Consider the following 13,426-nt stretch of genomic DNA (forward strand, 5'->3'; position numbering starts at 1 on the left):
ATGGCCGGCCTGTCTTCTTTTCATTTGCCGTTTTCTCGTTTCGCCAAAGCCGCGTTGCCGCTATCTGGCGGCATCTCCGTATGCAAATGGGGGACACCGCGCTCCGCGTCCGCTACACGTTGGTACGCAAAGGTGAGCTGCAAAGGTTATCTACTACTTCCGCTTGTCTGCAGGTGTGAGTTTATATGGCAGGGGTATCGAACTACGTCGCCCACATGTATTATGTAGGGCTGTTTCTAGGCCTGATCAGCCGACCGACAAAATCTGCCTTGTAGGAGACACAGATAAGAGAAGGAAGAGGATACTGGGGGCGAAACCGAACCCGGTATCTCTTCTCCCTTAGAGAACACAAAGCTGAAAGACCGACATTCAACACTTGCAAATGCGATGCCGTCGCAGCGGTATACCGCATTACTTTACCAGCAGTGTTGTGGTTAAAACACACCTGCCTGAGTGTCTTTTCAATCATTTACAACCTTTTTTTTTTATTCTCAGAGCTCCTCGATCTCACCAGCCGAGAGCTCTCACTCCAGCCTTGAGAGGTATAAAGATCTACAGAGGTATTTCAACAGGAGAATTAGGGCAACATACCGCAGGTTCTCTGATATACCTGACAATTCACTGGTAAGTCTGGCCATGTGATGTATTCACCATCATCTCAGTGCATAAAGGTGGCTAGTTTGTTATGACCGTGACAAATGCTGTGGCATGCTGAACGACAGTGGTCAAGAGGCTGCCGCATACAGTTTTCTATTGCAGCAACAGAGAAAGTCCACTTGTTTCTAACGTTTAATCCGCTTCTCTTGTCTCAGGTCTATGGACTTCACCATGTGTATTGTGTGGAGGGCGATCGAATCTACAGAATGGACAGGAGACAGAGTAAGTGTCTGTGGCTGGTATGCCTGTCCCCAAACCTAGCCTGTTACAATGCAGCTGTTTCCACAGCACTCTGCGCTCGTGTTAAAAAGGGGGGGGGGGTGATCAACTTAAGTATCTTCATACAGTGTGTTATTATAAAGACTTGGGCAGTCCTGTTGTGTTCACAGCTGTGAGTATTAACGGCTCACTTGGAGCCAGATATTCAGGATTGGAGACCTGTCACAGAAGCCACATTTTAGATTTGTTCCGCAGAGAATGAATTGGCATAGATGGTAAAGGTGACTTGCAGAATTCCCAGGGGTGCTTTGTAAAAACCGAACCACAAATTCAACTTCAAAATCGAATGATTTCTTCATTGTATATTCAGGTTCACCTGGGTATAAACGTGTAATTTTTCTTTTAACTGTGCATGCAACAGCACTAGTCATTCAATCTTGATAGCGTCAAGATTTTTTCGTCTTTTCTGGCAGTGAATGAAAATGATTTATGTTCACAAATATTGATAACATTGTTCTACATAGGAGGCTCTGAATCTTTCTTTGGAGTGGTGGTTTCCTTATGAAATACCTGCACAGCAGTTGAATTCCATCATCATAGTTTGTGACTACAGGGGTTAAAACACAGTACACTCTCCTGGCATATGTACGCGGAAGAGTTAAATTCATGTGCAAGTTGACATTCTCAGTTTGATAAATGACTAAATTTTCTTCTCCCTGAATTAAGTTGAACCTGAGCCAGAACAGGTGTTATGTCTGGGACAGTGCTCCACTGGAGAAAATCAAAGACACCAAAAGGAGGAGATGAAGGAGAAAGAGGAAGAATGGACCATCCAGCGAGTGCGACTGTCCCCTCAGGAGAAGCACCTTGCTGCCACGTTGAAGAACATTCACAGGGAGGAGCCAAGGTGAAAAGAATCAATTCTCACATGTTGTGGGACATTTGCTAGCTAACTGAACCTGGACTCAGAAATTTATCTCTTTTTCATTGATGGCAAATTTTACAGTCAAAATTTTAATGATAGATTGATCAATAATAAAAAATGTTGGGCATCCGGGTAGTGTAGCGGTCTATTCTGTTGCCTACCAACACAGAGATCACCGGTTCGAATCCCCGTGTTACCTTGGTTGGGTGTCCCTACAGACACAATTGGCCGTGCCTGCGGGTGGGAAGCTGGATGTGGGTATGTGTCCTGGTCGCTGCACTAGCGCCTCCTCTGGTCGGTCGGGGCGTCTGTTCAGGAGGGAGAGGGAACAGTGGGAATAGCGTGATCCTCCCACGCACTATGTCCCCCTGGTGAAACTCCTCACTGTCAGGTGAAAAGAAGCAGCTGGCGATTCCACATGTATCGGAAGAGACGTGGTAGTCTGCAGCCCTCCCTGGATCGGCAGAGAGGGTGGAGCAGTGACCAGGACGGCTTGGAAGAGTGGGGTAATTGGCTGCATACAATTGGGGGGAAAAGGGGGGGGGGATCCAAAAAGAAAACATTGTGTTAGTTACAGTCCTAGTAATAATCGAATCAGTGAATGAATGTTTGTGCTGTCTAGGTGTGTTGTGGTAAGGCTAAGAGAAGAAGCCTCTGCCTGTTCCCTGGATCTCCCGCAGACCATTCTCACACTGGACAAAGTGTTCACCTTCGGTATGATTTACACTGTTTAAACTTTTGGCAAATGTCATTTTTTAAAATCATGCCAAAAAAGCTTCGACAAGTACATATGTCATCTGTTGTGTTGAGTTTACAAATGGTAGAAACTGGTTGTGAAGCATTTAGCAGGGACAGGCCACAGTTAGCTTCAAAACCTACCGAGTTCTTTTTATTTATACAGCAGAAGACTTCCCTCACCAGCAAGTGGTCCCCTTGAGCCCAGATATGTAAAATTTGGTTTAAAGCTGGTGGTATATTGCCAGCGGCTTACTATTAAATGCCTGTTATAATTGCATTTAAAAGTGTGTGTGTGTGTGTGTGTGTGTGTGTGTGTGTGTAGAGTGGGCCACAGACACGGTCCTGTTTTACACCACTCAGGAGGGTCTACGCTGTAGCAGAGTATTTCGTTTGGACCTGACTTCCAATGGAAGCAGGATAACTCCGGTGTATGAAGACACACAGGCTGAGTACGTGCATATTTATACATGTATGTAAACATTAATATGGTTGGGTGGGTGGACAAGGGTTGGACAAATGTTGCAGGAAACCCACTTAGGCAATCCTCACAAACAAAAAGACATATTTTAGGGTGTTTAGAAAATTAAATGAGTTGTCAGTTTTTGAATATGACTTAACACCTCCCTCTCATTCACTCTCACCTTGTGTGTGTGTGTGTGTTCCTTACTGTCACCCCAGCACGTTTGTGGAAGTGGCCCTTTCCAGAGACAAACATATGCTTACTATTAACTGCAACAGCAAGACCAGTTCAGAGGTGTGGTTTATAGATGTAACCATGCCCAGCTTGCAACCCATCCTTGTTCAACCACGCCAACCGGACCTGTTGTACCATGTAGAGCACTGGAGAGGTTGGCTGGTTATACTGGCTAATACAAGCCCTGGACAGGAGTACCAGGTAGAGTTTACACATTGACGCAAACACACTTCTTGCAACATATTGCAGTTACATTTGGGTTGGTTGGTTGCTTAGTTACTGCAGTACAATATCAGGCGCGTACAAAGTCGAGTCGATTTTATTTGTGTAGCCCAATATCACAAATTACAAATTTGCCTCAAGGGGCTTTACAGCAACACAACATCCTGGCCTTAGACCCTCGAATTGGATAAGGCGCAACTCCCTTAAGTAGAGTTCTGCACTTTTCTAGTCTACCGACCACTCAAAACACTTTACAGTGTATGCCTCAATACACTGATGGCAGAGCCTGACATCGCAAGGTGCCAACTTGCTCATCAGGAACAGTTGGGGGTTCAGTATCTTGTCCAAGGACACTTCGACATGCTCTCTGGAGGAGCCAGGGATTTAACCAGGAACCTTCCAATTACTGGATGACCCACTATACCTCCTGAGCCATGCCGCACCACTCTATAAAATTCAAAATGATGCCCAACTGTGTTTCAATGATTTCTGGCATCAACACAAGTTAACCTGCGTAGAAGTGTTTAGGAATATTGCAACCTTTATCGAAAACCTCCTCTTCTTTCCCATGGTTTTCTTTTCTCTTCCTTTGCTTTCTTTGGTTGTTTTTTTTTCTGTTGTCCCAGGATGCTTTTAAATGTGGTTTCCCCTATCTTGCTTTATATTTACAAGTACCTTAACAATATGCCAGGGATGATGATGATCATGTAAGAGAGATGGGCTAGGAAACTGAGTGGCGTTTAGGTGTTAGTGTACTTGTTTTGGGTTATTCAGAGGATAGAGACCTCTGGTACCCCTTGAGACCATGAGATTTCAGCCTACAAAAGACTGATGACGCATGTCTCTGTTGTACTAACTGCAGTCCCATCCCATTATCTCATTGAGGTGCTGAAGGCCCCTCTTTCAGAGCCGTCCATGATGTCATGGGTGCCTTTGTATGTACCTGATCCTGGCTCTGCAGTCCGAGACTTGGAGGTGGCAGGCGACCACTGCGTGTTGACAACAAGAGTAACAACTGGTGAACTGGTCCTGACCGTGGTCCCACTGGCCCAACCCAAGCAGACATACAGTATACAAGTCAGTGAGGCTGAAGGCTCCTTGTATATTCTTTCTCCCTTCCTTGCTTGCACTGTGTTGTTTCTTGTATGCTTTCATTCTTGCCGCTCTTTATTTTTTTCACTTACTTTCTTTTATCCTTGCAGCTCCCTCTTTTCTTTTTCTTTCTTTCGATCCATGAGTCAAGTGTTATTCATAAAGCACATTTCTTGCATTTTATTCATAAAATGCAAAGAGGAAACCCTTAAGATTTTGCAAAGAAATTGATGGCACTTGTATGCTTAGAACACTGTTCCTCAATTCTGTCCTTGGGGCCTACAGTACCACTAGTTTTCTGTTCTGCCAGGTACATTACATTTCCATAAGGTATCAGATATTCCGGCCATCTAATCAAGAGGCATTTCTGAATGCCAAGTACTGCCATCAGAACTCGTGTTTTTGAGGAGTTGGTGCTTGGCAAGTTGAACTTGAGTGCAAACTCGCAAAATCACATCATGTAGAAAAAACAATGTACCTTTCATCTCAACATTTGAGATGATGAGGACTTACTGGTATTACCCAAGCTAGCGGGGCTGCCTAGATCTGAAAAAGCTGAAGCAAATTTTCAAATAAGCATTACTTTTCCAAAAACAGAAAACTTTCGAAATGTATACTTTTGGTTTTTCGCCACAAATTTTCTCAGAGGTGAATTTGGTGTATTCAACAGTTGAGGTATGAAACTTTTAATAACGTTGTGGGTTTTGCATTCCTCTGTCATTGTTGTTAATGCCAAAATTAATACTGGGATCTTAGTATACATAACCTCTTCCAGATCACCAACCCGCTAAACTCCCCATTTAATTGATGCATCCTCGATTTACAAGGGCAATTCCGAAGGGGCATCTGGGCGGCGTGGCGGTCTATTCCATTGCCTACCAACACGGGGATTGCCGGTTCGAATTCCCGCGTTACCTCCGGCTTGGCCAGGCCTCCCTACAGACACAATTGGCCATGTTTGCAGGTGGGAAGCCGGATGTGGGTATGTGACCTAGTTACTGCACTAGTGCCTCCTCTGATCAGTCGGGGAGCCTGTTCAGGGGGGAATGGCGTGATCCTCCCACGTGCTACGTCCCCCTGGTGAAACTCCTCACTGTCAGGTGAAAAGAAGCGGCTGGCGACTCCACATGTATCGGAGGAGGCATGTGGTAGTCTGCAGCCCTCCCTGGCTCGACAGAGGGGCTGGAGCAACAGGACCAGGACGGCTCGGAAGAGTGGGGTAATTGGCCAAGTGGAATTGGGGAGAAAAAAGGGGGGGGAAATCCCCCCCAAAAAATAAAGAAGGGCAGTTCAGGGACACATCCCGGCATTTTGAAGCATTCTTAACTAAATGTGAACCCAAATGCATTTTGGGACCGTGCTTGGGCCGTGACAGATGATATTTCACAGAGACGCAAATACAGCCACATAGACTTACCGGGAAATGCACAGGGAGTTTTTGGACTCAGCACAACAGGTGGCTGTAACCACCTGACAGAATAGAAAACCGGCAGTACTTTGGTTCTCTGAGGACTGGCTTGAGAGCCACTGGCAAAGAGGGTGAATACAAACCCCAGTTAGGTTGAATAACAAATGCTTGTGTTTGCCTTTTTATATGAATGAACTGATTGGCAGGATCAGAACAGGATATGAACTTGGGACATTGTTATTGTCTTTATTCCACACGGTCACTCTAGCTCCCCTCCTGGGCCTGCACCGCTGCAACTAAAAGACCAGACGTTGCAAACATACACAGAGTGCTAGAGTTCCTGCTCTCATCTCCAGTCCACCCGCCAGTGCCATATCATCTCTACCCCAAGGATGGCTTTCTTTTATTGGGCACAGAAGAAGAAGGGACCCCTCCAGAGGACTTGAGTGGGAGCAAATACTTCACCACACGCTTGGAGGCCCATGGCCAGGTAGATTTACTTTAAAAGGACTAAAAACCTCCAATGCATCCAACACACAAAGACACACGGCAGCAGTAGTATCTGTGGGGAGGTTAGCATTGTGTCCACTGGGGACACTTTGTTGAGAACTTTGTTGACAGTATAAGACCCCAGCAATGCTATCCATTCCCCTTTTCTAGTATTTCTGTTTGAAATTCATCACCCATCTCCTCTGCCCTGCCTCCAACGCATTTCTCAGCCTCTCTTTCTGTGTAGGACGACACCCTGGTGCCCGTGACTTTGTTCCATGCTGTACCTGTGGCATGTTTGAGGGAGGCGCCACTGCTCGTTCATGTGTATGGATCGTATGGCAGGGATCTCAACATGGACTTCTGCCCAGAGAGAAGGCTACTGTTGGAGCAGGGCTGGGCACTGGCCTATTGCCACATTAGGTACAACATGACTTCTCTTCCACCGATGTTACACAGCAAGAATTCTTTGTATAATGAGGTTAATCTCTTGTGAATCACAAGGTGAGACATTTGGTTGATATATATATCTATATATATATCTATATATATATCTATATATATATACACATGTGTGTGTGTGTGTGTTTAGAAAAAGAACTGAGTTTAGTGCTGGACATTATGGGATGTCACATGTGTGATTGCCTCTTTGATTTTGCCTTCCAGGGGTGGAGGGGAGCGGGGTCTGTCCTGGCACAAGCAGGCTCGTATGGGAGGGAAGCAAAAAGGAGTAGCGGACCTCCTGGCCTGTTTATATTACCTTTTCTCCTTGGGAGTTTCCTCCCCCTTGCTGACTGCCCTTACTGCCTGCAGTGCTGGGGCTGTGCCAGTGGGGGCGCTGTGCAATACACACCCACACCTGATGCGCGCTGTCACGCTGCAGGTGAAATAATTTTTTGAAGCGTCTGAATCATTCTGCGTGTATGTCAGTGTGGTTGTGTGTGAGTATGGAGGTACCATTACTTCTATGGTCATTTCAACCGCTGATGGCTGTTGGAAATTTTTTCCTCGGCCCCCCTTCAATCGCCAGGTTGGGTACAGTCACAGGACCATCTTCCTGTAGCCAATGTCTTACTCAAGGGACACTGCAGCAGGGCAAATGTTTGTAGTTATGGGATTTTGGAGTCATATCAAACAGCAGCAGACCATTCTGCCCAGTCACTACACAACCCCACTGCTGCATACAAAACAACTAAACACACACACACACCATGCCATCTCTCTCCCCATGTCCAGGCTCCATTTCTGGATGTGTTGGGTACAATGGAAGACCCGGGACTGCCTCTGACTGTGGAGGAGAGAGAGGAGTGGGGAGACCCTCTGGCAGACCCCCAGCACAGACTCAATATCACGTCATACTGTCCCCTTCACAACATTACTCCTCAGGTATGGAGAGGGAGACTGTAAGAGAGATGAATCCCGTTGTGTCTTGACGAGGCACTGATTTTAGAATAATTTTTTTTCCTTCCTCTTTTATGCCCCTTGTGGCCCAACATAGTAGAACTGGATAATTTATCATAGTCCTTCAAGGGGATTTTCTTCAAACCAGAGCCTATTTGAGTTGTGTGGTCTAATCTTACTACTACTTACCACCATTCAACAGCCAGCAACACTGGATGAACTCTTCTGTAAAATAATTACAAAATCTCGGGCGTCCAGGTGGAATGGTGGGCTATTCCATTGCCTTCCAACATGGGGATTGCCGGTTTGAATTCCCGTGTTACCTCCGGCTTGGTCAGGCATCCCTACAGACATAATTGGCCGTGTCTGCGGGTGGGAAGCCGTATGTGGGTATGTGTCCTGGTTGCTGCAATAGCGCCTCCTCTGGTCGGTCGGGGCACCTGTTCGGGGGGGAGGGGGAACTGGGGGGAATAGCGTGATCCTCCCACGTACTACATCCCCCCTGGTGAAACTCCTCACTGTCAGGTGAAAAGAAGCGGCTGGTGACTCCACATGTATCGGAGGAGGCATGTGGTAGTCTGCAGCCCTCCCCGGATCAGCGGGGGGTAGCGACCGGGACTGGTCAGAAGAGTGGGGTAATTGGCCAGGTACAACTGGGGAGAAAGGGGGGGGGGGATCCCAACACATTTTAAAAAATCTCATTTCCCCCTGACCTGCCTGTCTGGAAAAAACACAGAACTAATGGCTAAATTCTTTTGGCTGCAAAATACAAAAGAAGCCCAGACACTTTGATATGACTCAAATTAAATGCTGGACATAATTAGCAACCCCTGTTTTGAACCAAAGTGGAATCAACATGCTTTCCTTGTATGTGTGAGACAGCTTTACCCCTCCGTGCTGCTGACTGCCTATAGGGGGGATGCCAGGGTGCCATTAAGTGGAATAGTCAAGTATACTGAGAAACTGAACAAAGCCATTCAGACACACTTCAGTACTCACCCTGGATCAGGTAAACACACAAACACACACACACACAGTAGAGCACTATATGCCTTCATTAGTATATGCACATAGACACAAAAATGTACACGTTTATTGAGTCTATAGTCTGCATATGTTTCTCCCACCACATTCTTCTTCTGTTATTTCTCCATAAGCAGATACCTTGGTACGTCAAGTTCAACTCTCAATTGTAAACGTGTGTGTATGTGTGCGCAAGCACGTGCATGTGAAATTATGTATATATGTCTAGAATAAATGATAATGTAAGTAGAAGTTAGAGCCCAAGAGGTACAACACAGGTCACCTTGTATCATTGTGTGTGCGTGTTTTGTGCATGTGTGTGTGTACTCCAGCAAAACGCAAGGACCCATACCCCCACCTTATATACTCCCCTATGGAGATTCCTACAAGGTCTCTTCCTCCCGCTCACTTATAATCTCTCCCCAACATATTGGTTGTGCTCCTCTTTACACCTCTCTCTCTCTCTCTCTCTCTCTCTTTCTCTCTCTCTCTCTCTCTCTCTTATACTGCCTTCACTCTCCACATTTCTACATTTCAGGTCGACACATTATCTGTCTTTCTCTGCCATTTGTACGCATGTGCACACAGGCACTTACACACACACACACACACACAAAATGTGCTTTTGTGTGTGTGTGTGTGTGTGTGTGTGATGTCTCCCTAATCTCTCCCTACTATGTGGAGTCCTTGATAAAGTGCTGATGGCACACACACAAGCATGTGCAGGCGAGTGGGTCCATTAGCATAGTAAAAAGATAGTGTGTTAGAGCGAGAGATTAGACGCCTCAGACTGGGATCTGCCAAGGTCAGGACCACACTTGTGAAACACCCGGCACCACAGAGACAGAGATGAGGTGGGGAAGGGGAGGGAAAACAATGATGGGAGCTCAGATGTGAGTGAATGAAAGGAGAGGGAGGGGGAAAGACACACTAGTGACACGGATGAGAATTTGGGAGATGTGCAAGGAAGAGGGGGATACATATAAAGATAAGACAAATGTCCAAATGAAGTTTGAAGGCTCACACCACCCTTTCGCTCCTCATTCTCCTCCCAATCTTTTTTGCTCTCTCTCTAGAATGTGAGCCAAGGCCTAATGTGGTTCTCAATATACAACCTGGAGCAGACCACTTTGGACCAGAAGACTTTGGGCTGATGCTGGAGGAGGTAAACTCCCCCACAAAAGTGTAATGGAGCCTTATAAGTGATGTGGCACACACGGGAAGAGCATTTTTAAGTGCACGTTAATGTGTCTAGAGATGGTCCTCTATTATTATGCTCTGACTATTACTGTCATGCTACCAACACTTTAATGGATAGTCTAAAAATGGCATTTATAACTTTTATACAAACTTAAAAAAAAAATCAGCTTCCAGAGTCCTATTTTTCAAGAAGTATTTGCAGTTCCTATACTATGACTACTAGGACTATGAGATAGTCAAACTGAAAAGTGTATGTGCTTTTAACGCAGAATGGGGAATATACTGTACAAATTCAGGGTAGAATTTCCTAACTCTTTTTTTTTTGGTCATTTTTAATCTATCTCATGACCGATCAAAACGGAAGTTCCTCTTTCCAATCGATGACTTAAAAATAAAACATTTTTAGCTTCTAATGCAAGCTCATTATTTGGCAATAAGTGATGGGTTTCATTATAAATATGAGTTTGAATTTAAAATAATATAAGAACTGATATGACATGTGGCAAAAAAAAATTTATTTAGCTCATTGTATACAGAAATGTCTCATCAAATGAAGGTATGAAAACATGCAGTATGTTCAAATGACTCTTGAAAAATGAAATGAAAAATGATTCTTTGGTTACTTTCTAAAGCTGCATTCTGCAAGTCATGCACTCGATGCTTTTAAATAATAAGTTGAATTAGCATTGTATTACATTGATCAGGCCATTACAAAAAAAAATGTACGCTAGTTTGCAGTAACCTCTACTTAAAATGAACCTCAAATTCAAACCATTTGTCTGACGGTGAATATTGTCAAAGCCTGAATAAATGGAGGAAGGCAAATCCGATATTTGATCCAGACAAATATCTCTTCTTTTGCCTGTGTGGCTGTCCCGGGCTAGAATAATCTAGTCACATGAATGAATCACAAGTCAAAGCATATGGCTCACTCTCTGCCTAGTGAGGCCGTAACAACAGGCAATGACCGCCATAATAAAACCTCAACTGAAGCACCATCACGATTTATTGGCATATAAAAAGAGACTGCTGTTGTGTACTTTGCTATTGCTCAGTCAGCTGAGACAAAGCTACAGCAATATCTAATAGCGCAGAAACCATTTTATATTTGTAAGAAATAGTGATGAATACATGGTCTCTCATACAAACCAGAGGATATCCAGCGGAAGTGACACAGGGAACTTGGGAATATACATCTGAAAAGCACTGTGGCTTGAGCATGAAATGTTTAGGATAGATCAAAAAGACATGCATGTTAGGGTTAATACTCTTGTCTGTGCCCCTGAGCAAGGCAATGGAAAGAAGAACTGGAGTTGGTCCCTGAGTGCTGCAGCTGCCCACTGCTCCTATACAATAAGATGGGTTAAAGGCAGGGAACAAATTTCATTAGAACAATACAATTTGTTGTAACAATACAATGACAAGGGGGCGTCCAGGTGGTGTAGTGGTCTATTCCATTGCCTACCAACATGGGGATCGCCAGTTCGAATTCCCCTATTACCTCCAGCTTGGTTGGGCGTCCCTACAGAGACAATTAATTGGCCGTGTCTGCATGTGGGAAGCCGTATGTGTCCTGGTCACTGCACTAGCGCCTCCTCTGGTCAGTCGGGGCGCCTGTTCGGGGGGGATAGGGAACTGGGGGGAATAGCATGATCCTCCCATGCGTTACGTCTCCCTGGCAAAACTCTTCACTGCCAGGTGAAAAGAAGCGGCTGGCGACTGCACATGTATCGGAGGAGACATGTGGTTGTCCGCAGCCCACCCCGGGTCGGCAGAGGGGGTGAAACAATGACCAGGACAGCTTGGAAGAGGGGTAATTGGCCAGATACAGTTGGGGAGAAAAGGGGGGAAAATAAGGTGGCTTTCTTCTTCTAGATACTGTATCACAAAGAGTGTGTGTACTGTGTCTCCTTTCCATGACCCAGATGGCGCTCCAGCTGGCCTTCCTCTACACGGAGCTGGGCCTGCAACCTCCTCGACATCCACGGAAGAGGAAGAGATAGCTGAACCACAGGAAGGGGTCCAACCACAGTCAACCAAATAGCTAACATTCACACTAAAGTGGCCGCTACTACCAGTCAAAGCTGAGGCCGGACCCTCAAAGACATCAGCCCTACAGAAGAAAGTCAGAATGCCAATGGCATGATCCAGAGTTCTTTACTTTGTCAAGCTAAATACAAAATAGGTATTGTCGAGGAAGGACAATGATTTATGTTTAGAAGTTCACATTCTTAACATATTAGAAAGATGGAAAACAACAGTATAAAAGTATTTATTTGAATGAGCGGAATCTTTTTTTTACTGCTATCAAGGAAAAGTTGATGACATACAGCTCCAGTGGAATGGCATCAACATGACGGTTCGATTTGGCCGTGCTGAATGTACAGATGGGAACACTGGGTATAAAGTTTGATTATTTGATTCTTTCTATAAAATAATTTGATAACCACAGCCCTCTTATCTTAGCATCTGTACAATATGTCCATTGCCCCCAGATAGCAGGCCTTCTCAGAGACATGGCACTGCTTCTTGTGGTTGAAATGAAACCGAGTGTGGGTGGAGTACTCGATCACCAAACCCTCTTGTGCTGCGGTCACGATGCGGGACTTCTGTAGTCCCTTCCCATCCTTAGTCCGGTCGGTGCTCATCAGCACTCTCAGCTGCTCCGGTAGCTCGATGATAGAGGAGAGATCTGTGACAGCGGATTCCTTGCCAAAGTTGAGAACGATGAGGAAAGCCCGGTCCAGCCCGTCCAGCTCCCGGATGTAGGAGAAGATGTTGGCGTCGGTGTGAATGTAGCAGAACCAGCCGCGGTGGAGTGGGAGCGCTGACTGACGCAAGGTGCTCAGAAAACGGTATTGGGCCAGAAGAGAAGTTTCATCTTCCCTCTGGACCTGGAAGAGGTGGAGAAGCAAGGAGACGGATGCTGTATGAGCCCTGGGATATTGAGGCATTGCTTGGCCGGATACTCAAAACAAATCTGATCATTCAAATGATAATTGATCTAATATTGCAACTTAAAAAACACTATCTGGCTTAAGTATTTTAAAATCGGTTTGCTTTTGAGTTGAATGGATGGGGGTTAATAAAAATGTATATCACAATTCATCATCAGACACCAATCAGAATCCTAGGAAGTTGTGCCAGTACAGTTGGTGGAACCACACTGGCTGAGATGATGTTAACAGCAGGATGGATATGGGTCAGCACCCCAGTGTGAAAATGACAGTGTATTGCAGCCTATGTAGGTGTTTCACAGAGGAAGAGGGAAGAGTGTCTGCCTACCACCTCCAAACAGAACTGACAGATTTTTTTTCTGCTTCCTTCACGCACTGTCCAAGACAGTTGTCCTTCTTCC

General features: G+C 45.4%; 2 protein-coding genes across 2 annotated transcripts in view; one reads left to right on the plus strand and one right to left on the minus strand.

Moving 5' to 3' along the window:
• Positions 1-12,462, plus strand: prepl (prolyl endopeptidase like). Its single transcript, XM_056292287.1, has 15 exons — positions 1-132; positions 496-624; positions 813-885; positions 1,603-1,783; positions 2,424-2,515; positions 2,862-2,988; positions 3,218-3,434; positions 4,341-4,532; positions 6,224-6,445; positions 6,692-6,867; positions 7,111-7,327; positions 7,681-7,830; positions 8,728-8,854; positions 9,945-10,033; positions 11,994-12,462. The coding sequence occupies exons 1-15, from the start codon at positions 1-3 to the stop codon at positions 12,069-12,071; spliced, it is 2,202 nt and encodes a 733-aa protein (XP_056148262.1). The 3' UTR covers positions 12,072-12,462.
• slc3a1 (solute carrier family 3 member 1) overlaps positions 12,463-13,426 on the minus strand; it is a 17,668-nt gene continuing 16,704 nt past the window's right edge. Inside the window, exon 10 of the mRNA XM_056292081.1 lies at positions 12,463-12,962. Coding sequence (XP_056148056.1) covers positions 12,531-12,962 — 432 coding nt within the window. The 3' untranslated portion in view covers positions 12,463-12,530. The remainder of the gene's footprint in view (positions 12,963-13,426) is intronic.

The sequence above is a fragment of the Lampris incognitus genome, chromosome 13 (genome assembly GCF_029633865.1).
Source record: "Lampris incognitus isolate fLamInc1 chromosome 13, fLamInc1.hap2, whole genome shotgun sequence".
Lineage (NCBI taxonomy): Eukaryota > Metazoa > Chordata > Actinopteri > Lampriformes > Lampridae > Lampris > Lampris incognitus.